At 33.9% G+C, this 24985-nt stretch overlaps 1 protein-coding gene across 3 annotated transcripts in view; it reads right to left on the bottom strand.

Moving 5' to 3' along the window:
* Positions 1-231: 231 nt before the first annotated feature.
* LOC120779464 (calcium-dependent secretion activator-like) overlaps positions 232-24985 on the bottom strand; it is a 74173-nt gene continuing 49419 nt past the window's right edge. The window contains exons 3-9 of one of the 3 annotated variants that reach the window (XM_040111725.1): positions 24217-24373; positions 20336-20477; positions 17522-17683; positions 7901-8210; positions 1976-2356; positions 1651-1790; positions 232-1589 (exon numbers count right to left, since the gene is read on the bottom strand). In XM_040111725.1, the coding sequence (XP_039967659.1) occupies positions 1379-1589; positions 1651-1790; positions 1976-2356; positions 7901-8210; positions 17522-17683; positions 20336-20477; positions 24217-24373 (1503 nt within the window). In that variant the 3' untranslated portion in view covers positions 232-1378. The remainder of the gene's footprint in view (positions 1590-1650; positions 1791-1975; positions 2357-7900; positions 8211-17521; positions 17684-20335; positions 20478-24216; positions 24374-24985) is intronic. The other 2 variants (XM_040111727.1, XM_040111726.1) reach the window with 2 other exon arrangements.

The following is a 24985-nucleotide window of genomic DNA, read 5'->3' as shown; positions in this document are numbered from 1 at the left end:
GAAAATTGTAAATCAAATTGTTTAACTTATCCGCTTTCACTAAAACTTTTTTCAGTCCCATATTTTTTGCCAGTTGTTTGAAATATAATCCAAATTTTTTCTCAAAGCAGATCTGAGCTAAAACATCTAATTATAATTTCGCATGTTAACTACATTCAAAAAAATTAAAATAGTCTCTCCTTGGTGAACCTTTTCAAAATAATTTCATGATTAATTCTCTTAGCTTCATTGAAATCTTTTAGAATATGATTATAACATCTAAATTTATTTTACTTGTTATTCATGACTTTCGTTAAATAAAATGTACTTTATACCACTGTATACGCAATGTCATGAAGAATGTATAATTAATATTTCAAGGGTTTGTTACATTATTCTTATACTTGATTTAGGTTATCATTGGAGCGGTAGTTGTGTTGATGGTCATGTAGCAATAGTTTGGTGGTGTTGGTGAAATTCAGTAAAATAGTACCCCCGCTGTGTATGTATGAACATATGCACGTATTAGGCTGATACTGAATTGCGAAGTAGTGAAACTGCATATATGTATATTGTAGATTTTGTTATATGCTTCTCTTTTACATTGCATGGACTTGGCTCGCAGTATCAAGGTGAATATGAGGCCTTGTTTTAACAGTTTTTTTTTTACTTTTTTAATCATGAACATTTTCGCAAGGTAAACGATTAAAGAGTTACAGATTATTAGTATTCATAATTAAATTATACTATTTAGATAACATTTTCAATATTTTTGAATACAATGCAGATATATGTAAGTGTGTATATGCATCTGAATGGAATTGTATAGGGGTATAGAATAAATTTTGCTGTTAATATTGAAAATCAAAATCCCCTATCTTGAGCAATCGAAACGTATTTCAGTGATACGCTCATTATTTAATATACATATATATATATCAGTATATGTATGTATGTAAACTTAAAAACATATGTTGTATATTAGAATATGAGTATATCTAGATATGTCTTAGATACTAAAGTAACAACTTTTTTAAGTTTTCGCAAGTTTGTTGTTATGTCAGTAGGATTAAAAGGAAGAAAAAGTTATTAACTGATTGTAGGTATTGAATAAAATGTTATTTTCTTCAATAATTATATTATTTAGCAAACATTTTTTGTAGGTCGTATGTAGACTCATATAATTCGTATATTTAAGCATTATTATGTATACTCGAATTTTCGATATGTATATGAATGTAAGAGTATAATTACAGGCATATACATGTCGCTATTAAAAATTTCACGTTACGGCTTTGTTATATGGTTGCATGCTATATAACTGCAATAATACCGATCAATTTTTTTCATTAAATCACTATTAGACTCCTTAATATCAATACATTACGTTGGGTTGGCTTTAAAACCAGCTCCCACCTCCCAACTTTGAGCTAAGTCCACCAATACCCTTTCCTAATAAATTGCCAACCCGACCAGCTACGACGTTAGTTACGGCCGCTGCTTGTGCGGCGGCAATTTTCGGTTTGGGTAAACCACGTGAAGCGCCTCCACCAACATCGTCACCGGCGACATCTTCGTCACCTCCTTCGCCTTTCAGCCCATCCACGTTCCTTCAATAAAGTGCGTTATAGAAACCTATATTTTATGCTAAAGATTTTATTTGTTACTTACTCGTCACTCTCGACAACATCAGGCATGGTTAACGCGCACGTTGCCTCCTCAGTGGCCATACGTTGGGCAACAGTTTGATATGCTTTGGAATTGAGTTTATCCTCTAGTACTCCTTGAAGCTCAAAATCGGAGTAAATTTTCTGCGGATGGTAATTAAAACAGTAATTCAGCGACGCATATACATATGTATGTATAGGCTTATATGTATATATTGTATACATATAGCGATACGGTTGAAAATTTTTTGAAACAAATTTTATGCTCACATTTTAGCTTGTGCTTCTGATAATATAAGGTGACATTGCACAAATATCTATTTACGCACCTTTGTTATATGTGATATGGAAGTCACTTGAGCATAGTGGAGAGCATGATCTAGCCTCTCGGAGAGCCAATTACAAAGCATATTAATCTGCTGCGTGTACCATTGTTCAAAAAAGTTTAGTGTCCATAAATCGTCGCCAATTTTACCACGTATTTGGTCCATGTTGTTACGAAAGAAATTTACATAACCTTGTCCGAGATCCTTCCCTGAGCTGGACACGTTTGTAAAGCTAAGTATGGAACCAATCAGGCTGCCTTCGTCGTAACGTGCCAGTTTCGACAAAGTCGACTCTAGCACAGACATAAGTTTACTAATGAGTCCTTGTGTCATAGCTACATTCGCTTTATCGATTTGGTCATCAATTTTTGCATGAAATTTGTACTAAAAATATGCAATAAAATACATCTTTAAGCTTCTATATAAGTTAATTATAACATATTTGAATAAGCCTTTTATAAGTTTTTAGCATACATATTTCTTCATTATTATAAAGTATATATCAAATTTCATACATATTTTCTTTGACGCAGACTACTAATACATTTCCTAATGAAAACATAAAATATTTTAAAAATATTTTTAAAATATATTCTGTTATGTGGTTCCAGCTACCGACACTATCTAATACAACATTAGCGCTAATAACATATGCAACAATAAAAGGTTTGTCCTCCTGACAGATTTGGCAAAATTATAATTGATACAAAGAGTTAGAAACATTTATTAGATTAAGTGAGGCGAACTGCGCAAAAAAGTACTGAACTCTTGTATGAAACAATTCTTCCGTTTCTTATACGGGAATGGTTGTGATATTTTTATGTATTATTGAATATATTTTTGGCTGAAATTTAAATGGGATTTGTTCATTACAAATGAAAATCATCCAATCGCCTACGAGGGATCAACATATGAACCTCTATTGAACATAATATATAAAATATTAAAAAACGTACATACTATACAATGATCCTTATGTTACACTGCTAAACACTGTTTTTGTCACACGATCTTTGTGCTTGTATTTGATTATGTTGATTTGCCCTCATTAACAATTTATGTATAATATTTTTGTTTCAATCACGTCCAGTTTTGTAACAGCTACATATTCATGTCAGAAATCATATACGAGTACGTATATTATTTTAAGTAACTTCATTTATAACAATTGTATTCGGCTAACTTACTTCATATATATGTACGTTTATTACATGTCACAAAAGTGTTCTAACGATGCCGTTTCTGTTATCCATATGGGCAATTAACATTATCTTATCGCCGTAATTTCTAGTCATTAATTTAAGAGTGCTTTTTAGAATATTAAGATAAATCTTGGGTTCCACTTGAATAAAGACGCGCTTTTTCCCTGTAGTGCTAAACATTCATATACCTGAGAACCATACATATTACAGTGTCAGCTTTAAAACAAGAGAAACTACACATTTCTTATAGCTTATATAGAATAAAATGATCTACAATAGTCCGATATGAACTATTTCTTCGCAAATTGTACTGTTGCCTTGGACAATAATCCGTGCCGAATTCCGTGAAGATATCTTTCCAAACAGAACAATTCTCCACACAAGGTTCAGTTTGTATGGTGGCTAAAGCCGTCTGATATAGTGTGCAAAATTTCAGATCGATATCTCAAAAACTGAGGGCTTAGCTCGCGAATATGCAGACTGACGGACATTACTAAATCGGCTCGACATGCTTATCATTTATATACAGCGCCGGTCAAAAAATAAGAACACTTAATCAAGTAACATTCGATTGCAAATAATTATTTAATTGAATAGTTTTTGTTAAATTTTCTTAGTGGCATCTCAAGCATATTTTTGGTTGGCAACCCCGCAGTTAAATCGAGTTTCGGGAATTAGGAAATACGGCTAAATTCAATTGTTTTTGTTTAAGCATAAATAGAGATGAACTAATGCCCGTCCAAAATGATAAGTGCAAATCATTTACTACTTTAGGAAAGAATGGGTAGGGCGACGCATTGCAGCACTTATTGGAAAATCTTCCACAGTCGTGCACCAAACCTTTTTACCACAAAAATCTCACTGCAAGAGGGGTAGGTCTCGCAGAGTCCCGTTGTTGACACAGAGACATCGAAGCTATCGCATCGGATTCGCTGAAACCGAATGGAATTTAAAAAAATGGTGTAATGGACAGACGAAAGCATGGTAAATTTAGTTTGGTAAGGCGTCCGAAATATGCAGTATTTCACCCCAAATATACTGCACAGGTATGGAACTATCATGGTATGGCGATGCTTCCTCTGATACGGTGTAGACCAGAGATGTACACGAGTTGATTCACTTTTTTCCTATGTATGCACTCACTGTCTTTGTTTTGTTTTCAATCAGCATGTGCTAATAACATTGCTTGCAGTGTTTACGCTCTTCTAATTGCTTGTCATTTACTCAATCACTCTTTAAGTGCCGCTAGCAACAACCACTCAAAAATTATAACTGTGTTTTGAGTTGTAAGCAAAACAATCAAATGATTCATAAAAGCTCAGATTACATGGTGCAAAATCAGTGCGAAAATTTCTTTTAAATAAGTTTTCAAGATGAACTCTGAAATAATAAAAAATATTGAAAACGGTGTTTTTCGTATTGTAAAAAATAAACAAAGCAAAAGTAAAATTTGGGATATTTTCTGTCAAATTAAAAATGACGACAGTAGGCTTATTGATGGAGTGGTGATATGTGAAAAGTGTAATAACATATTAAAATATAATGGAAAGCAAACATCTAGTCTTATCCGTCACAAGTGTTATGCTGTAAAAAATTGCAACGTTGCTGTAAAAAAAGTTAGCAATGCAGATAAGGAAATTATTTTATTGGCGTGTTCTCAATGGGTTGTAGAGGATTGTCGTCCATTTTCCGTTGTAGACGGTGAAGGTTTTAAAAAGGTCGTGGAGGCACTCTTAAATATTGGAACAAAATATGGCAATCATTTAGACGTCTCCGACATGTTGCCCAATTCCAGAACCATATCACGACGAATAAACAACATAGCAGACGACAAAGGAATACTAATGATGGAGGAATTGAAATTAGCAAGCGGAACGGCGTCCATAACATCAGATCTCTGGACTGACAATTTTGTCAAAAGAAATGAGCCACATTTCATTTTATGAAAGATTTAAAGTTAAAATCAATTATTTTAGGCGTAAAATCGATGGATTTAGAGAGAAGCACAGCAACTAATGTTTTAACGAAATTGAACACCATTTTGGCAGATTTCGAAGTAAATAACATGGAGAATATTACGTTTGTTACTGACAGAGGATCAAACATTGTGAAGGCTCTTAAAAATCAAAATAAGATTAACTGTGCAAATCACCTATTGAATAATGTTTTGGATTGTGGTTTTAACAGCACTACCGAATTAGTTTCATTTTTGGATGCTTGCAAAAAGTTAGTAAAGTATTTTAAAAGGACTTCCTTTCAACACATGCTATTAACTTCTCTTAAAAATTATTGTATTACTCGGTGGAACTCGCATCTTAATTTATTTAAATCAATTTCGAATAATTACTTCAAAATTCAAGATATTTTTCCTCAGTCAATGAAACACATAGAATCTCAGATATTAACTTATCCCTTCTTAATGCACTAGTTGAGGGTTTTGAAAAGATTGATATTGTAAGCCGAAAGTTACAAGGTGTAAATTACGTCACATTAAATTACGTATACTTAACAATCAACACCGTCAGATCCATTTGCGAAGAAAGAGATACTGATATGCAAGTAATAAAGGCATTAAAAAGAAATATTTTAAGAGAAATGGAAACAAAGTACATTCATTTAAGTATTTCTCACAATACGGCTTGTTTTTTGTATCCACCTACCAATTCTTGTCTAGATGAAAGTAAATTAAATGAAGTTAGAGAGTTTTGTGTCTCCGAAATAATGAAATCTGTTTCGTCGTCCGATAGTCCAACTAATTTTGCAATCCATAATGAATCACCACAGGACTTCCAATTATTTTTCTCATCTTTTATGAGCTCAATTCAACCGTCCATGGCAGAAAGTTTATCTCTTTAACTTGATGTTAATGTTAATGTTATGCGGTGGTGGGAAAGTCATAATTCAAAATACCCTCGGTTATATAAGTTTGCCCAAAAAATTTTGGCTATACCTGCAAACAGTGCCGCTTCAGAACGAGTTTTTTCTGTCTCAGGTAACATAATAACTGAAAAACGTAACCGTATTGGGCCAAAAACTGTGAATAATTTGCTTTTTTTGAATTCAGTGTTCAAATATGAGTAAAAATATAGCTTTGTTAACAATTACAATAATTTATAAGAACAACAATATATATACATATTAGGGTGTGTCATTCTGAGGCAACCTTTGTTTTCAACTGAAAAACAGGCTAAAAACTTTCGAAAATGTAAAAAAAAGTCACTCAAAAGATGAGCTCTTAATATTAATATTAAGAGGTGATTATTTCAAATTTTCTGTTTTCCATATAAATTACATGGAAAAAAAAACTCTTTTTTTTGTGGTGGTTATTCTGCGGAAGTTATTATATGTGCACGCGATGGCTGCCAGTTGGGATGGTAAACTCGATTCGGATTCTACTCGAGAATCGAGTTTTCTCGTAAAATAATCGATTTTTCGAATGTCAAGAATCGATTATTAATCGACTTCGACTACTGAAGATCGATTCCGAAAAATCGATTATTTTACGAGAAAAAAAAATAATATATGTTATATATCTTTAAATAATAAAATATTGAACATGAAGTATTACACTTTTTTTGTTTTTAAAAAAGGCTGAATTTTGTAATTTTTTTTTTTACCATTATCATTAATACTCTCACTTTGTTAATATATATGTTTAAGCACTATCAAATAAAATTAAAAACAATAAACAATAAAATCAAAAAGCTCTGCGTATATTCATAACACTCATACTGATTCAATGCTTTTGTGAATGGTATGAGCTTACAGAATAAGCAAGCAATGATATGCATTTTGTAACAAACAACTCGCTGAGGTGAATCATGCAATGACAGCTTTCGTTTAGTTTATGCCTAGTGCTCACTCAGTTTTCATTTTTACAAAATACTAAATATGTCATTTGAATGGTATTCATGCACATCTCTGGTGTAGACCCGTACGTACACATACTCAATGAAGTAATGCCCCCTTTTACAGAATGAAAATGAAATTGGTTTCTTCATAATGAGATAGACGTTTTAATCTGGTCTCCCAATCTCCGGATCTGAATCCCATAGAGAACTCGTTCAGAATTGTCAAACAAAAGATTGGAAGCGTTAGGTCGAAATATAAGACAGAACTGTCGAGAAATATTCCTGAAGTTGGTATTCTATACCCCAAACTACTTGTGCGGTCCTAGTGAACTCAATGCCAAAAAATGGCAAGCTTTGTTAAAACAAAATGGCTGCTCAAGAATATGCAATTTTAAGTTCCATTTTAATAATATTTATTAATAATTTGAAGTTTTTTATTTTGTTGTCCTCTCCCAATTTAATTCGACCTAACATTTATTTATTTTTTACAACGAATTTTATCTTTACTAAAAATTAAACTTACTGAATCAGCTTCTAATGATACAAATTATTTGAAATTTTCATTGGTTGGGATAGAATTTGGAAAGATTGTTTTTTTAACTGGTATTGTTCTTATTTTTTGTCCGACATTGCATATATGTTTATGGGTCAACTTTTTAGGATATAACACTTAGATCAGTTTATAACAATTAGAGCGAAATTAGAGTAAAAGTATAATTAAAATAAAAGAAGTATTGCAATAGCCATGGACCGTTGTCATAAGTAATTCGTGTTTACGAATTTAATCAATTAATCAAAAAATTACTATTAATTTATTTTCTAGATATTTTTTATAAATAATAAGTTTTTTTAAATGGTATAAAAAATATACCTACCAAATCAATACCATCTATTGTAGTTAGTTTAAAGCTTTGATTTTTAGCGTCTAATATCACATTAACCATTGCGCACATCTCCGAGGGTATTATATAATCGGTTGAAATGAAGGCCACATTCTTCTTTAGCCACGACTGAAATGATGAATCCGTACGCTGTATACATTGTTCAATCATTTCAGTAGCCATCATTTTCAGGCGTTGCTCCAAATGTTGACGAAACTCTGCATCCGGCCAATGAAGATCACGTATGAACGATTGTAAGGCATCTAATTTCCAAAAGAGATCCTCGGATGTGGCACAACCATTTCTATATAAATATGCATACAGCCCAACGAAAAAAATATACATTTGTTATTGTTAATGGTAATAGAAACAAAAAAAGAAATTTCGAAAAATTAACTATAAAACTACCGATATAAATCAGTGACATTTCCAATATTAAATATGCATTTACATACTTATTTATGAAAACTATCATTAATTTCACATGTGTGCAATCGCTATAAATATATAAATATATGTATGTATGTCAAGAATGAAATTATTATAAGCAAGAATAATATAAATCTTTTTTAAGTGCAGCATTATTTCAATGTATGTATGCGAGCTAACTTTTAAGTACACTATAAAGCTTTTTAATGACAGAATTTTAAAATCAACAAGCAATATCAGTTAACGAAAACTTAATTCACATCTGCCTACGTAACCCTTTTTAAAAGTTTTTTCTTTTTTAGTTTTAATAACCAATTAGAAACATGCAAAGATTTTCTTGAGAAGTCGAAAAACATTTATGAGGACATGGTTTATTCATCATAGCGCCATTTAAAATAGTAATAAAATTTTCAATTAAAAAGTAGATGGTGGTTTTCAACACGATAGAAATATTTTAAAAACAGTATATAATTTTATAATTAGCAAACATAAAAACCACACTACACTTTATATAGCAGAACAATAACTTAAACAATTAAGGAAGGGCTAAGTTCGAGCGCAACCGAACATTTTATACTCTTGCCACTTGCAAGAATCAAAGCCAGGGAAATACTTTAAGGGGTGAAACCAATCAAATATAGTAAAGTCAGCCGGATGTTCGAAAATCCTAATATTAGTTATATAGGAGCTAAGCTAAGTTCTCGCTCAAATTAATCTATTTTAGGCGGAAAGATACACTGTTATGAGTAAAACACGCTCTCACATTTTCATTGGTATAACTCACATATTGGACGGATTAATCCCCTAATTTCAGTTATATACTCGTATAGTATATCACACTTTGACCGACATTTTCGGTCAAAAGTCAACTATAGCTACCGGAGTCTAAATATTCAGTACATAGGTACTGAACAGTTTTTATTGGATTTCAACAATTTTTGGTATTAAGGTGGCACACACTAAAGACATTATTCGTGCAAAGTTTTATCCCGTTATATTAACTGCTTCTTAATTTGTGTACAGGAAACTGAACGAATCAAGTGGAATTTAAAATTGTGCTATATAGGAAGTAGGCGTGGTTGTTGTCCGATTTCGTCCATTTCCACATTGTGGCATAAGAATGTAAGAAAAAAGCCACGAACTAAAATTTGCCGAAATCGCTTTGGTCGGGTCCTGAGATATGGGAGCTCACCAGCAAGTGGGCTGTACCACGCCAATCGTCTAATTTTCACACCGGCCTTCATAAATCTCTCTCATATGGTATATGTATAAGGAGTAACATATAACATGTTCGCACTGTCGGTAGAAGTTCTTAGAAGATTTGTACCCAGCAAATTTGACTTAAGAGATATGTACATTAATCTTATTGTAGGGCAGGCAACGCCCACTTTTTCAAAAAAATTTTCACACAGGTGCCTCTTGCTAATAAAATTTCATATTATAATTGTTATGGCACTTTATATGTTTTCGGTTAATGGCGATTATTGGCGTGACAGTGGTCCAATTACGCCCATTTACGAGTTCGAAATTTTTTTCAAATTTCATCAAGGTATCTCAATTTTTACTGACGAACGGACGGGCAGACCACCGGATATCAATTTTTCTCGTCATCCTGATCATTTACATATATACATATTTGCATATAACCCTATAACTATCTCGTTTTGTTTTAGGTGATACGTACAACCGTTAGGTGGACAAAACTATAATACTCTGTAGCAACTAGTTGCAAATTTAAACTAAACCAGCGTTTGAATCTCCTGCTAAGATCGGCGGTATTTCATCAATGCCTTGGTCTGTCCACTAAATCTGGAAAAAAGAGCTATTTTATTTTTGATGGCACATTTGCAATTTAAACTTTTCTGGTAAAAATTCAATTATGTTCGTCATACTTTAAGAAATAGTCTGGTAATTGGGGTGATAAGCACTCTCTTAAAACAATCAGAAGTGTGTCTACTTTTAATCGTTTGATATTTTAACTGAATCAGCATTAGTTTTTTGTGTACATCTGTATATACATAGATAAACACTTACAACTTCATAAATTAAATTAGGTATACCATTTGTGCACGAAAAAGTCTGTGTTCTTATGATAAATGGGCAAATGCATTTTTCCGAAAAGGAAGTAGTCGCACGGTGTCATATCAGGTAATGGTTAAAATGTGATTTTTGTCCTTTTTGACCTCTTTAATGATGTCCTTCGAATGTTGGATTCTGAGCAACTTTTGGTCGTCAGTCAATTTAAGCGGAACAAACCGTGCACACAACTTTCGTAAGCCCAAATGTGTGGTCAAAATGCGATAAATCGATGTTTTGGAGATGTTCAATTCCATATCTATGAATTTAAATGATAATTTCGGCTGATTTTTGATAAATTCACGCAAAATTTCGATGGAATTTCCGGTGATCACGGATTTTGATTGGCCCACATGTTGATCGTCATTTATCTCCTCTCGACCACGTCGAAACCACTCCTGCACTCTGCTACGGGATAAGCAATCATCCTGAAATTCTCACTGGACAAGATAAAGATAGCAGATTCTAACGCACCAGTCGACATATATATGGCGCCACCAGGGGGCGCTAGATTCAAAAAGATTCCTGTTTACTTTGGAACGCACCTTGTATATAATATGACTTAAAAATGTTAAGCCTTCGGTCTCAAATACGCTATTGTGCCATAGAAAGACTCCCGAAAATGTCAATAATTTTTGGTAAACATGGCATGTATGGCATGGACATGTTGATCATAATTATTGAATCGTCTTATTTGCCAAGCACAAAATTTCCTTATGAACTCAAATTTTATAGTAACACGTTCTATATATTTTTTTCCAAGAAATATTTAAATAGCAGTAACGTTCAACTTTATTAAGAGTGAAAATATGTATAAATAATATATAAAATAACATAACCACTGAAAGATCTTAATTTGTTCACAAGTACATTCGTATCAACATAAGTACATATGGAAATATTTCTTCGTTTTTACGATATTAAATGAAACAATCCTGAAGTGGATAAATCTGCCTTTAACGGGAATTATAACACTGTGAAAGGAATAATCAAGTAGTCACTATTGAAATATAAATATTTAATGGAACCTGCAAAACAGCGGATGTTCTCAACCTATAGAAAATATGCACATTTGTTTGATAATTCGCCCTTCTGCAATACCAATCCACCTTAGGTACCTAGGAACATGTATACCAGAGATCGGTACCGGTGCCTGATTTGACCACAACTAGTATACTCGCTTAAAATGCGGTGCGTGGTTTGACCACTTCAAGTGATCGCTTAAAATCCCTCGCAGGCATTACTAGTACTTGTACGGTACTAACGCACAAAAATATGCGGAGTAAAGAGACACACTCAGAAATTTACTCTGTGTTTTTTATGCGCCTTGGTGCTTTGCTAGCACTGTTCTTCTTATATCGCGTAATAGCATACGCAAGCCGAAAATCGGCCAAGGCGAATGTCACACAGAAGAATGAAAATATGCAAGACCATAGTTCGAAGTTTACAGTTATTTTTGGTAATTTCCTTTTAATGTCCCTTTCGTTTGAATGCGTTCTACTACTGTACACCCTGGCTTTATTATTCAAAAGATTCCTATCAAGGCAGTCACAAAAAAATAATAAAAATAAATGTTTATTATAGAATATTATATATATTTATTATAGAATAAGACATGAAGTTTTTTGAATTTTGCTTAAATCTATGAATATATAATAAAAAAATATAAATTGGTTAAGTTGATTTCAATTTGTATATACTTTTGCTAACCAGATTTAAGCACCAACAAAATCAAGCAACTCAAAAAAAGGTTTTTGCATGCACGACCGTGGCCGCTCACAAGAGCAAAAAGTCTACTATATCCATAGCTGAAGCTCATTTACGGGGCATCTCGACAGGCAAAAAATTATGGCATACTACTGTCAAATCTATTGCTATTGCCAAATCTGTATGTGTTTATTTGTTATCATAATATAATCATATGCGAAAAGGCGTCGGGTAGGTAGGTTCGAGCTGATGTGGCGCATGTTTTGAGCTCTTGAAAAATTTATTTTATCATTTACGAAATGGCGTCAGGTAGGTAGGTTCGAGCTGATGTACCGCATGTCTTGAGCTCTTGAACTGGTTAAAGTTTTATATGGATGAAAATAATTTATATGGAAAATAAAGAAAGGAGAAATATAGATTTTTCTACAAATGCATTTCTTGTAAAAAAAGATTTTATATTTTCGGGCTATGATAATTATAGCATACATTTTATGTACCAATTAAAATAATAAATTTGATATGACATTTTGATTATTCTTGTATAAGTTTATTAAATTTAGGACTCCGCTGATTCCCAACCCATTTTGCATAATTTTCCTGTAAATTAACAATATTAAATTACATATTCATTATTTAGAAAAATGTTATTTTGAAAATGTACTTTATTTTTATAATGTAACACAACCGTCTTAAAACTCGCTCTTCTAAATTTAATATTACCGAAATGAAAATGCCGTCGATATATGTGTAAATGGGACATGTTGCCTCTTCGAAATTTTCATAGAAATGAAAACTGCGCTGTCAAACTGCTGAAGTGACAGCCTATTGCTTTTAATATATGGCATACTAATTACATAGTATTCCATATATTGCTTTCCATAAATAATAGGAAGTCTCCACAGGCAATAGGCACGGCAATACAGTTAGTATAGCATAAACTTTATCCTGTCGAGATGCCCCGTTAGGATACCGCATAGAAACAACGCACAAAAGAAACTAATAACAAGTAAGGAAGGACTAAGTTCGGATGTCACCGAACATTTTATACTCTCGCACGATAAAGTGATAATCGAGATTTCATTATCAGTCATTTACATATTTTTCAAATACCGTATTTGTGTAAAGTTTTATTCCGCTATCATCATTGGTTCATAATGTATATGTAAACAAAGTTGCTAAGGAGAGTATTATAGTTTTGTTTACATAACGGTTGTTTGTAAGTCCTAAAACTAAAAGAGTCAGATATAGGGTTATATATACCAAAGTGATCAGGGTGACGAGTAGAGTTGAAATCCGGATGTCTGTCTGTCCGTCCGTCCGTCCGTCCGTGCAAGCTGTAACTTAAGTAAAATTGAGGTATCGTGATGAAACTTGGTACACGTATTTATTGGCTCTATAAGAATGTTAAGTTCGAAGATGAGCAAAATCGGCCAACTGCCACGCCCACAAAATGGCGAAAACCGAAAACCTATAAAGTGTCATAACTAAGCCATAAATAAAGATATTAAAGTAAAATTTAGCACAAAGGATCGCATTAGGAGGGGCATATGTGGACGTAATTTTTTGGGAAAAGTGGGGGTGGCACCGCCCCCTACTAAGTTTTTTGTACATATCTAAGAAGCTACTATAGCTATGTGAACCAAACTCTATAGAGTCGTTTCATTCAGGCATTTCCATATACAGTTCAAAAATGGATAATAAGCACGCCCACCTCCCATACAAAGGTTATTTTGAAAATCACTAAAAGCGCGTTAACCGACTAACGAAAAACGTCAAAAACACTAAATTCTACGGAAGAAATGGCAGAAGGAAGCTGCACCTAGGCTTTCTTTAAAAATTGAAAATGGGCGTGGCGTCGCCCACTTATGGACCAAAAACCATATCTCAGGAACTACTCGACCGATTTCAATGAAATTCGGTATGTGATATTTTCTTAACACCCTGATGACATGTACGAAATATGAGTGAAATCGGTTCACATCACGCCTTCTTCCAATATAACGCTATTTTGAATTCCATCTGATGCCTTCTCTGTATAATATATAAGTACATTATGAACCAATGATGATAGCGGAATAAAACTTTACCCAAATACGGTATTTGAAAAATATGTAAATGACGGATAATGAAATGTCGATTATCACTTTATCATGCGAGAGTATAAAATGTTCGGTGACACCCGAACTTAGCCCTTCCTTACTTGTTAAACCATATAATTGTTTCACTTTACAGTAAATAACTTAAACACAGCTAAAGTTACATACATATAAAACTTTGCACAGATAGTGGCTTTGAGGCATGGTATTTCCTGCCTACTATGACTGGCTTTTACCGAAATACCGGTCAATCCGTTAAATGTATTATTGAAATATAGAAACAATCTTTTCCCTATAATTATGTGCCTTTCTGCCAAAAATAGGTGAACGCGGGTAATATTTCTTTTCGAATATAAAAATTATCGAACTTCTGGTTGAACATACCCCGTATATCGCTCAACACGTGAGTTATCGTAATGAAACTTCAAAAGTTTTTTAAAAATTTGAAATCGGTACACGAACGACCCCAGTTTCCATATACTACATCTAGTAGACTTTATGTCGCTTATGTCGGTCAGCATATGTGTTCTCTTCATAAAATTACTTGGAAATACCAACTATAGTACTCGTATACTTGAGTAATGGCAAAAGTTAATCCAATATATTAAAGTTAGCCTCTTCCACATATATACATATAGTATATATATTTTCTACTAAGTAAGTCTATGACCTGTAATATAAATTAATAATTAAATAAGACCTTCGATATAAAAATATCATTGTGGTGTAATTCTTTTGAGTCGAGAAGAAGAAGCATAGAAAGCATTCTTAGTGATATTCCAAGAAATGCATATCATTTTGTGTGAAAGAAAACTAGCGAGAGGGAAGGAAAGGATAAAAATATGGTGGAGTGACCAACACTTTCTTAAATTCACATACAAGATCATACAGAATTTAATTTGCACCTTCTCTATGCTTTAAGCAGAGAACTTAAAATAATATTTTAGAAGATGTTCAGCTTATGATTTTTAGTTTTTGCCATCGTCGCGAAAAGACGCTTGTTAACAAAGGCATGCTCGGGGAGATGTTACGGCGTCTGTTTTTATGAATGAAGCGAGGTCGCTTGTAGAATTTGTGCCTGCGTTTATGAATGAAATCGTTTTTGTTGTAAAATTTATTTATATTTATTTCGACTATTACAAAGTGAAGATGTGCCAAATGAACTTCATTTATTCAAAGAAAATTGAAATATGCATATTCGTTATCATTTCCAAATATACCAATAGAATTTGTATGGCATATACATTGCATACTCTTGCAACTTGTTAGAATCAAGGCTAAGGAAATACTAAAACCAATCATATGGAATAATGTCAGCCGGATGTTAAAAAATCCTGAAATAAGTTATATAGAGTCTAGGTCAAGTTTTCGCTCAAATTTAAGCACAAAGGTACATTGTTATGAGTAATAAACACACTCTTTTATTTTCATTTTCATACAAAGTCACCCGGAAGTTCGAAAATCTTTAAACTAAGTATATGGGGGCTAACAGAAGTATTGGTCCAATTCAACTCATTTTTGAGATACAGATATACTATTTTCAGGGAAGATTTATCAGTTAATTTCAGTTATATATCAAATATTGACCGACATTTTCGATCAAAATTCAACTATAGGTACCGGGGTCTAAATATTCGGTACCTAGGCTCTGGAACAGTTTTTATTGGACTTAAACGATTTTTGTTCATAAGGTGGCACACAGACTTCTGAACAGTTCGTAACGGCTGCAATTGTAAATAAGATATTTTTGTAAATCTGTATAGAAACAGATATCATGTTACAATATTTATGTGCATTATCGCTAACACATACAAATACAGTCGTAAACATAAATATGTACATACGTACAAATACCCATTTCAATCATCACCGTAATAAATGTGCATTTCGGGTATATTGATTAGAGACTGTAGTATTTAATGTATGCAATGTAAAGAATCGCAAATGATCATAAAATAATAATAGATAAGAAATAGTTGTGTATGCGTATGTGTATGTGTACACTTATGTTTAAGATACATATGTGTATGCACTCTGCATGTGGTGCATACATGAATTAGGATAAGAAAATCTGCTTCTTAATTTGTGTACTGGAAACTGAACGAATCAAGTGGGATTTAAAATTGTGCCACATGGGAAGTAGGCGTGATTGTTGTCCGATTTCGTCGATTTTCACAATGTGGCATACGAATGTAAGAAGAAAGCCACGCTCTAAATTTTGTCAAAATCGGTTTGGTCGGGTCCAGAGATAATAAATTCCCATAAAGCTCTCTCATACGATCTTAATGGTAAAATTTACTGTCTCTGGTGTATATAGTTATTGATTTATCGCGCTTTTAGTAGTTTTTAACAGTACCGTTATATGGGGAGTGAGAGGGGTTATCCTACGATTTCATCTATTTTCACACTGTCGGTAGAAGTTCTTATAAGATTTGTATTGAGCAAGTTTGGTTGTTGTAGCTAAGTGCATTAAACTTGTTGGAGGGTGGGGCCACACCCACTTGTTAAAAAAAATTTTGCCCACTTGGTACGGGGTCTTTTGTACCAAAATACAGTTTTATATCTTAGCTTAATGTTTAGTTATGGTATTTTATATGTTTTCGGTTAATGGCGATTTGTGGACGTGGCAAGGAACCCTCATACCAAGTTTCATCGGCATATCTCAATTTTTATTTTTTAGAAACGCAACTACATTTTATCATTTATTGCAATGCGTATGTATGTATAACCGTACTGTTGTACTCTAGAAAATCTTGCGACTCACAAGTTGTGCAATGTTTTTTATAAAGCTTTAAAATTTACCAATTGTAAATGAGTCCAGAAAAAACTTTTAAAGCTCATACGTTTTCGAAATAAAGCAATTAACGATGTGGGAAGAAAACAATTATTTTAGCATACAGCACATCATTTACTTTCTTCCCATTTTCGCTGTAATTCTCCATGATAAGCGATCGATTGATTAATCTATGAGTTTACTATGCATAATATTTATAAATATATTAATTTGCTTATATTGTTTTTGAATAATAAATATAAAATATTTTTCTGAAAAATTACTTTGATATTTGTTCTGTTCTTTATTTACTGATCCAGTTTTGCAACGGTTACAAAAACAAAAACATACGACATACATACCATATGTTGCATTATCTACATATTTTATGCTCACTAATGAAAATCATAAAAAGCAATGCATAATATTTATTCAAAATGTACGGGAAAGTTTTTATATATCTATATACGTTAATATTTATTGAGTGTGTATTTTTTATTTTATTTTAATATTTATTGTTAAATGAGTAAAAACCTCGTATCTTCGTTAGCATTAACAGAACGCCTTGGTAGCTTTGGTATATAGAAATTGACCTGATCTTTTTTGCTCCCAAGTAGCGCCGCCGGATTAAGGGCTGCGGTATTTAAAGCCTGAGCCGCGTTATTTAATGTCGCTGGATTTAAAGCTGCATTAATCCTATATAATACGTCGTTTGTAGTTGTCGATTACAGTAAATGATGTGAGTACAAATATTTAAGTCATATTGAAAGGGCACAAATACAAATACAAAATAATTAAGTTAAAGTATTAAAAGAAGGAAAAGAGAAATAGGGAGAGAGAAGAAGAAATAACACATTAATTTGAGATAAAAGTATACAGTGAAAACTAACTTTATTCAATCAATTTTTACTCTGATTAACAAACACCAAAGTTATAAAATATTTCCATACATACATACATGTATAAGCTAAGAGTTAATTACGCCCCGCAATCTTTATAAACGTAGACTATTCCTTTATTTTGGCATAAATGTGACCTCCCATTTTGACGTGTGGATAAAATAAAATAATCGAATTCGGAATAAGAAAACGAATTCATGATTTTTGAGAACTTCAAAACATGTAGTTCATGAAAATGGTAATTAATTGCTGTTAATGAAAACAATTACACACTTAAAATAATGAAAATAATTTAATTTTTTTTCATTTTTGGAACACGGAAAGCTGTTAAAATTCATTGATTGTGTATCCGAAGACACCGAGTTCAGTTATGGTATGATACAAATTTCGATTATATACATGAAAGACTAACCGAATCTCCTGCGGCATACTGGCTATGTTATCGTGAAATATCTAAAGTTTTCAACTACTAGGGTCTCAGGTTCGGATTTGCTGCAAGTGGGTACATAAATAAGTTTGTAGGTATATAAACATTGAATGAAGAAATAAGCAATAATGAAGAGGTAATGTTGCTCTAAACAAATTATTTAAATTATTGGAATAGTTTAATTTTGAACAAAAATATAGAAAACATTAAAAATTACTTAATTAAATTAATTACTTGATGTACCAACCATCTTTGGTCTACTAATTATGTACAACAATATCCTCAAAACACTTGATCTATATTTCGTGTGCTTGGGTTAGAATAGAAGTTTTCACTCTAAAAGCTTAAGAAACTTGAAGTAAAATCACCGCCCATTTTTAAGTAAATTTTAATATCGCAAAAACTAAATATTTGGAACTGGTTTCGGTATAAAGCATTTACAAGAGAACTTTTTAATGCAGATTAGGAAATTGAACTTTCATTCCGTTCAAATGCTGTTTTGGTTCACAAATTTAGTACCTTGCTTGCCTTGGGGAGGTTTACTCCTATTTAGCCGTATAATTCCGTAGTTATCGTAGTCACACGTGTTACCTTACAACTGTGCCCTTTAAATAGGGTTTAAAGAAATACGAGAATTTCATGAAATCTATAACATTCCTATTTTCCAGATAATAGTGCGATGAAAAGTATTATTGTGGTTTTTCTGTTTAAAGATTTCAACCCTCATCAACACTCCATAGATGTTCCATTGCCCGACTATGGAGAGGTGCAAATAGCAATTACTCGCCTGAGGAACAACAAAGCGGCAGTGACCAATGGATTGCCGACCGAGCTATTCAAATACTTCGGCGAAGAACTGACAAGGTGAATGCATCAGCTTCTTTACAGGATATAGTGGGATGAAATCATACTCGACGATTGGAGACTAAGTGTGCGCTGCCCAATCCACAAAATGGGGGATTCCACAATCTGCGCCAATTACCGTGGTATAAGCCTCTTTAATTTCGCATATAAGGTCTTACCGAGCGTGGAGTGTGAAAGACACAACGTCACCGAACTGATTGGACCTTATCAGTGTGGCGTTAGACCAGGAAAATCTACTATCGACCGTTAGTTCCTTTCTCCAGAAGGGAAGGAAGCGAAGCGTATGGGTCTGGTTGTGAATGAGGACAAGACGAAATTTCTCCTGTCATCAAACAAACAATCACCGCAATCGCGACTTGATTCACACGTCATTGTTAAGATTCATAACTATGAAGTCGCATCTTAGAATCAGTATTACGACCAACAACGATATAAGCATAGAAATTTAACGTAGAATCACTTTTGCCAACAGGTGCCACGTTGTACTGAGTAAATAATTGAAAAGTAAAGTCCGACCTCGACTAACAAAGACCTCTACTCCGTTGGAGAGATCAGGTGGAGGAGGACCTGGCTGCACTTAGTATCTCAAATTGGCGCAAAAAGAAGAAACGACTGTCGAGCTATTGTCAACTTAGATATAGCCATGTAAGCGATGTCTACGTCAGCAAAGAAAAAGAAAAAAGTTGTAATATTAACTCAGCTTATTTATTTAGCACACTTTTCAATATAAAAATGTTTAAAAATTTAGTATTTTAATGAACAAAAATACTATCCAGTAATTGATACTAGATATGGAATTTTAAATTTGAATTGGTGAAAGTATATTCAATTTGACCCACATAATAAATAAAAAATAAAAGTATAGAAATATGTTTAAATATGTAACAAGTTTGGTGCTATGTCTTTTAAGAGAGTCTAATGAGAGTACTTTACACACAACTGTACTACATCAAACCTTTCGAAGGCAGTGAAATCATTTTGAGTTATTTATTTTACAGCTTCAGAAATTAAATTGTGGTAATTTTAATTAGATAAAGATGCACACATAAATGGTTAAGATAATATTCTAAATTTTGCAACATTTATATTTCAAATATCTTATAAAAAATAGTGACGGTTGAATTGAGAAACTAGATAAAGCTTTTGGAACATACTTACCCTTTACTATCCCAGCGTTCCTTTTCGAAGCCCTTGTGTATTGATTGAGCGATTGATGATTCCATGAGGTCGACGTAGCGTACAACTAGCGGTGCAAACGTGTCACGTAAATGTTGGTGAAAGCGCCCGTTCCGCAAATTATCTACATAAAAACGATTCATGTATATACTTGCTGGTATGTATTTTGAATTTAAGTAACTAAGGACTAAACTCCGGCCCGTCCGGCCGACTTTACCATGAATATGTTAAACAAAAATTTTGGTTTTCCTAAATAAAGAAGTTACAACAATACTGTTATTTTATTATTCTTCCCAATCCCCAAAAAAGGAAACCCAAAAATATGCGCCAAGTACCTTGGGATAAATCTCCTTAACATCGCATATAAGGTTCTATCGAATGTACTGTGTGAAAGATTAAAGCACAGACTGATTGGACCTTATCAGCGTGGCTTTCTTTCTGGAAAATCAGCAACTGACCAGATATTCACCATGCGCCCAATTCTCGGAAAGGACCAGTGAAAAAACTATCAACACACACCACCTCTTCATCGATTTCAAAACTGCTTTTGACAGCACGAAAAGGAGCTGCCTTTACTCCGCTTTGTCTAAATTTGGAATCCCCGAAAAGCTAATACTTCTATGTAAACTGTTGTTGAGCAACAACAGAAACCCCGTCAGAATCGGAAAGAACTTCTCCGAGCCGTTCGATACCAAACGATGTTTCAGGGGAGGGGACTCCCTTTCGTGCCGAACAATAAACCAAAGTCTATAAGTCACTCATTATTCCCGTTCTGCTATATGATGCAGAGTCATGGGCGATAACAACATCTGATGAGTCGACGTTACGAGTTTTCAAGAGAAAGGTTCTGCGGAAGATTTGTGGTCCTTTGGCCACGGCGAATATCACATTCATTGAAACGATGAGCCGTAAGAGATATACGACGACATTAACTCAGCTGACTAGGTCATTTCGTCCGAATGAACAAAAACACTCCAGCTCTGAAAGTATGCGTTGCAGTAACTGCCGTGGGAGGCAAAGCAAGAGGAACAGCTTTAATACATTGGAAAGAACAGGTAGAGAAGGACCTGGCTTCACTTGGTATCTTCAATTGACGCCACATTGCGGAAAGAAAAAACGACTGGCGCGCTGTTGTTAACTTAGCTATTACCGTGTAAGCGGTGTCTTAGCCGGTAAAGAAGAAGAAGACTGAGGAATAACCATATTTTCATTCTTATAGACATTATGTGTGCATTGTTATTCTGAACCAAATTATGGGTTATACGCAATACCCTCACTCGAATTAAGTGAGTTCAATATGGCCGCTAGCGTGGATATATGCGTGGAATGCTGTTGAGATGAATTTCCACAGATGTACTTGGATATTAGAAATCTTGGGAGTATGGGGAAATATTTACCAACGAACGGATAGATGTTAGTAGTGTAGTTAGCGTTTGTTTGCGCGTGAGTTTCTTAGACGTTGTAGGAGCTAAGCTAAAAATTAGGATGAGTTTCTTGGGTGAATGATGTGTGCGTTATCAGGCTTAGCTAAGTTATGGGCTTTAAATACTCTGTAGAGAAAAGTAACGAACAGTACTTACATGTTATTTGAATAAATAATCATAAATTAACAGGTGATCAAAGTATAGTTATTTTTATACTCTCGCAACAATGTTGCTAAGGAGAGTATTATAGTTTTGTTCACATAACGGTTGTTTGTAAGTCCTAAAACTAAAAGAGTCAGATATAGGGTTATATATACCAAAGTGATCAGTGCGACGAGTAGAGTCGAAATCCGGATGTCTGTCTGTCCATCCGTCCGTCTGTCCGTCCGTCTGTCCGTCCGTCCGTGCAAGCTGTAACTTGAGTAAAAATTGAGATATCATGATGAAACTTGGTACACGTATTCCTTGGCTCCATAAGAAGGTTAAGTTCGAAGATGGGCAAAATCGGCACACTGCCACGCCCACAAAATGGCGAAAGCCGAAAACCTATGAAGTGTCATAAATAAGCCATAAATAAAGATATTAAAGTGAAATTTGGCACAAGGGATCGCATTAGAGAGGGGCATATTTGGACGTAACTTTTTTGGAAAAGTGGGCGTGGCCCCGCCCCCTACTAAGTTTTTTGCACGTATCTCGGAAACTACTAAAGCTATGTCAACCAAACTCTATAGAGTCGTTTTCTTCAGGCATTTTCATATACAGTTCAAAAATGGAAGAAATCGGATAATAACCACGCCCACCTCCCATACAAAGGTTATGTTGAAAATCACTAAAAGTGCGTTAACGGGCTAACAAAAAACGTCAGAAACACTAAATTTTACAGAAGAAATTGCAGAAGGAAGCTGCACCCAGGCTTTTTTTTTAAATTGAAAATGGGCGTGACCTCGCCCACTTATGGACCAAAACCCATATCTCAGGAACTACTCCACCGATTTCAATGAAATTCGGTATATAATATTTTCTTAACACCCTGATGACGTGTACGAAATATGGGTGAAATCGGTTCACAACCACGCCTTCTTCCAATATAACGCTATTTTGAATTCCATCTGATGCATTTTCTGTATAATACGAGTATATACATTAGGAACCAATGATGATAGCGGAATAAAACTTTACAAAAATACGGTATTTGAAAAATATGTAAATGACGTATAATGAAATCTCAATTATCACTTTATCATGCGAGAGTATAAAATGTTCGGTGACACCCGAACTTAGTCCTTCCTTACTTGTTTTCAATAGCATTTTTTTGACAGATCACGTGTGAGTCGTGTCAAGTTGTCATGTTATTTTTGTTCTGTATTGTTTGGTATTTTATCATGGAAAGACTTACGCCTGAACAACATTTATTAATCGTTCAACTTTATTACGAAAACTCACGTTCTGAAACATTATCGGCCTACTGAGCATACAACACTATCAGCCGTTCGACCGAATAGACCACGTCAAGCACGCAGTGAAGAATATATGGCAGCCATAGCTGAGAGTGTACAGGTAGACCAAGTAGGGTTGATTCGGCGCCGTTTGCAGCAACTCGCACCGACGTATGGAACGACTAGACGCATTTTACGTCGAGATCTTAAATTGAAAGCGTACAAAATACAATCAGAACTGATGCCGCTCGACCTTCGCCAGCAACATCACTTTGCTCCATAGGCTCTTGAAAAGTTTCAAGAAGATACGACGTTTCCGAGCCAAATTTTGTTCAGCGATAATTTCTGATTCAATGGAAACGAAGAGCAACCTGAAGAAATTCAAGAACTGCCATTTCATCCAGAAAAAACATCGGTTCGGTGTAGTTGGTGGGCCGGAGGAATCATCCTTCCATATTTCTTCAAAAATTATTGTGGTGAGAACGTAACCGTTATCACGCCATGATAACCGACTATTTTATGTCTAAAATTGAAGGTCGTAATTTTGGCAATATTTGATTTCAACAAGATGGCTCCACTTCCCACACATCGCATCAATGGATTTATTGAGAGAACACTTCGTTGAGCAGATAATTTCAAGTTTTGGCCGGTCGATTGACCACTTAGGTCGTGTGATATCACACCGTTAGAATTTTTCATGTGTGGATATGTAAAGTCTATGCGAACAATCCCGTTTCGATTCCGGCCTTTGAGCTAAACATCATCATCGAAGTGCTCGAACGAGTCATCGAAAATTGGACTGAATGGATGGAATATCTGAGACGTAGCCGCGGCCAATATTTGAAAGAGATAATCTTAAAAAAATAATTGTCAAATAATGCTCTTTCGAAGGATAATTAACACTTCCCATTAAATTTGAAATTTCTGTGGTTTTCTTTAAAAAGTACAGAACTCCGAATCCTTTTATTATAATACTAATTTATATTTGAAACATAATACTTACCGTCTACACGCAAATAGTCATTAAGTATTTGAAATAAAGGAAATGAGTCCCATGTATCTGGTGGCTGCTCGGTGAGTACCCTATCCATGTCCACAGCAAATAGCGACCAAAAGATTTCTGCATGTTCCACCAACAGGTCACTGAACCATGCGAATGCCTAAACAGTAGAATTAAAAAAAAAAGATTTTTATTGCAACGATAATTTTATTTGAGTCTCGCCTTTCCGGCAAGAGCAAGTGGAGCGAGATAATTAAACGGGATTCAAATCAACGGAAAAGTCGAGTATGCGGGAAATGATCTTCAGATTATTGAGAAAAACTATTAACCAAAAGCCTGTTTGGAACCAGCGGATTTTAAGAAGAAGTTTTTTTCGGATCATAAATTTTTTTTTCATTCAGATATTTTAAAGTTCGCTTTAAAAATCGCTTTCTCGAAACCGGTTTTAAACCCGTAGTCTATTGAGTCTTAAGTTGTTCAGAATGATCTGTGGCACATTTCCCGCATACCCGATTTTATATAAAATAATATCGACAGGCTATAATGTGTATATGTACACGCCTGTACAAATGTGTGTGGTATTGATGAAAATCGGAATGAATACAAATGTGTATATAAATAGCATATAACAGTCTTCTAAAATCTAGGTGCATATTCGTACTTATAAATGCATTACTATTCAACATTGTATATATTGTAAAAGCAAAGGTACTCGTGCATAACTTTGAGTCAATCGAACAATGATAATAAATGTGATTCGAATACGCTTTTT

The sequence above is a fragment of the Bactrocera tryoni genome, unplaced genomic scaffold (genome assembly GCF_016617805.1).
Source record: "Bactrocera tryoni isolate S06 unplaced genomic scaffold, CSIRO_BtryS06_freeze2 scaffold_11, whole genome shotgun sequence".
In the NCBI taxonomy this organism is placed as follows: Eukaryota; Metazoa; Arthropoda; class Insecta; order Diptera; family Tephritidae; genus Bactrocera; species Bactrocera tryoni.
Note: the sequence above shows the minus strand (reverse complement) of the source record. Positions and strands in the feature narration are given on the sequence as shown.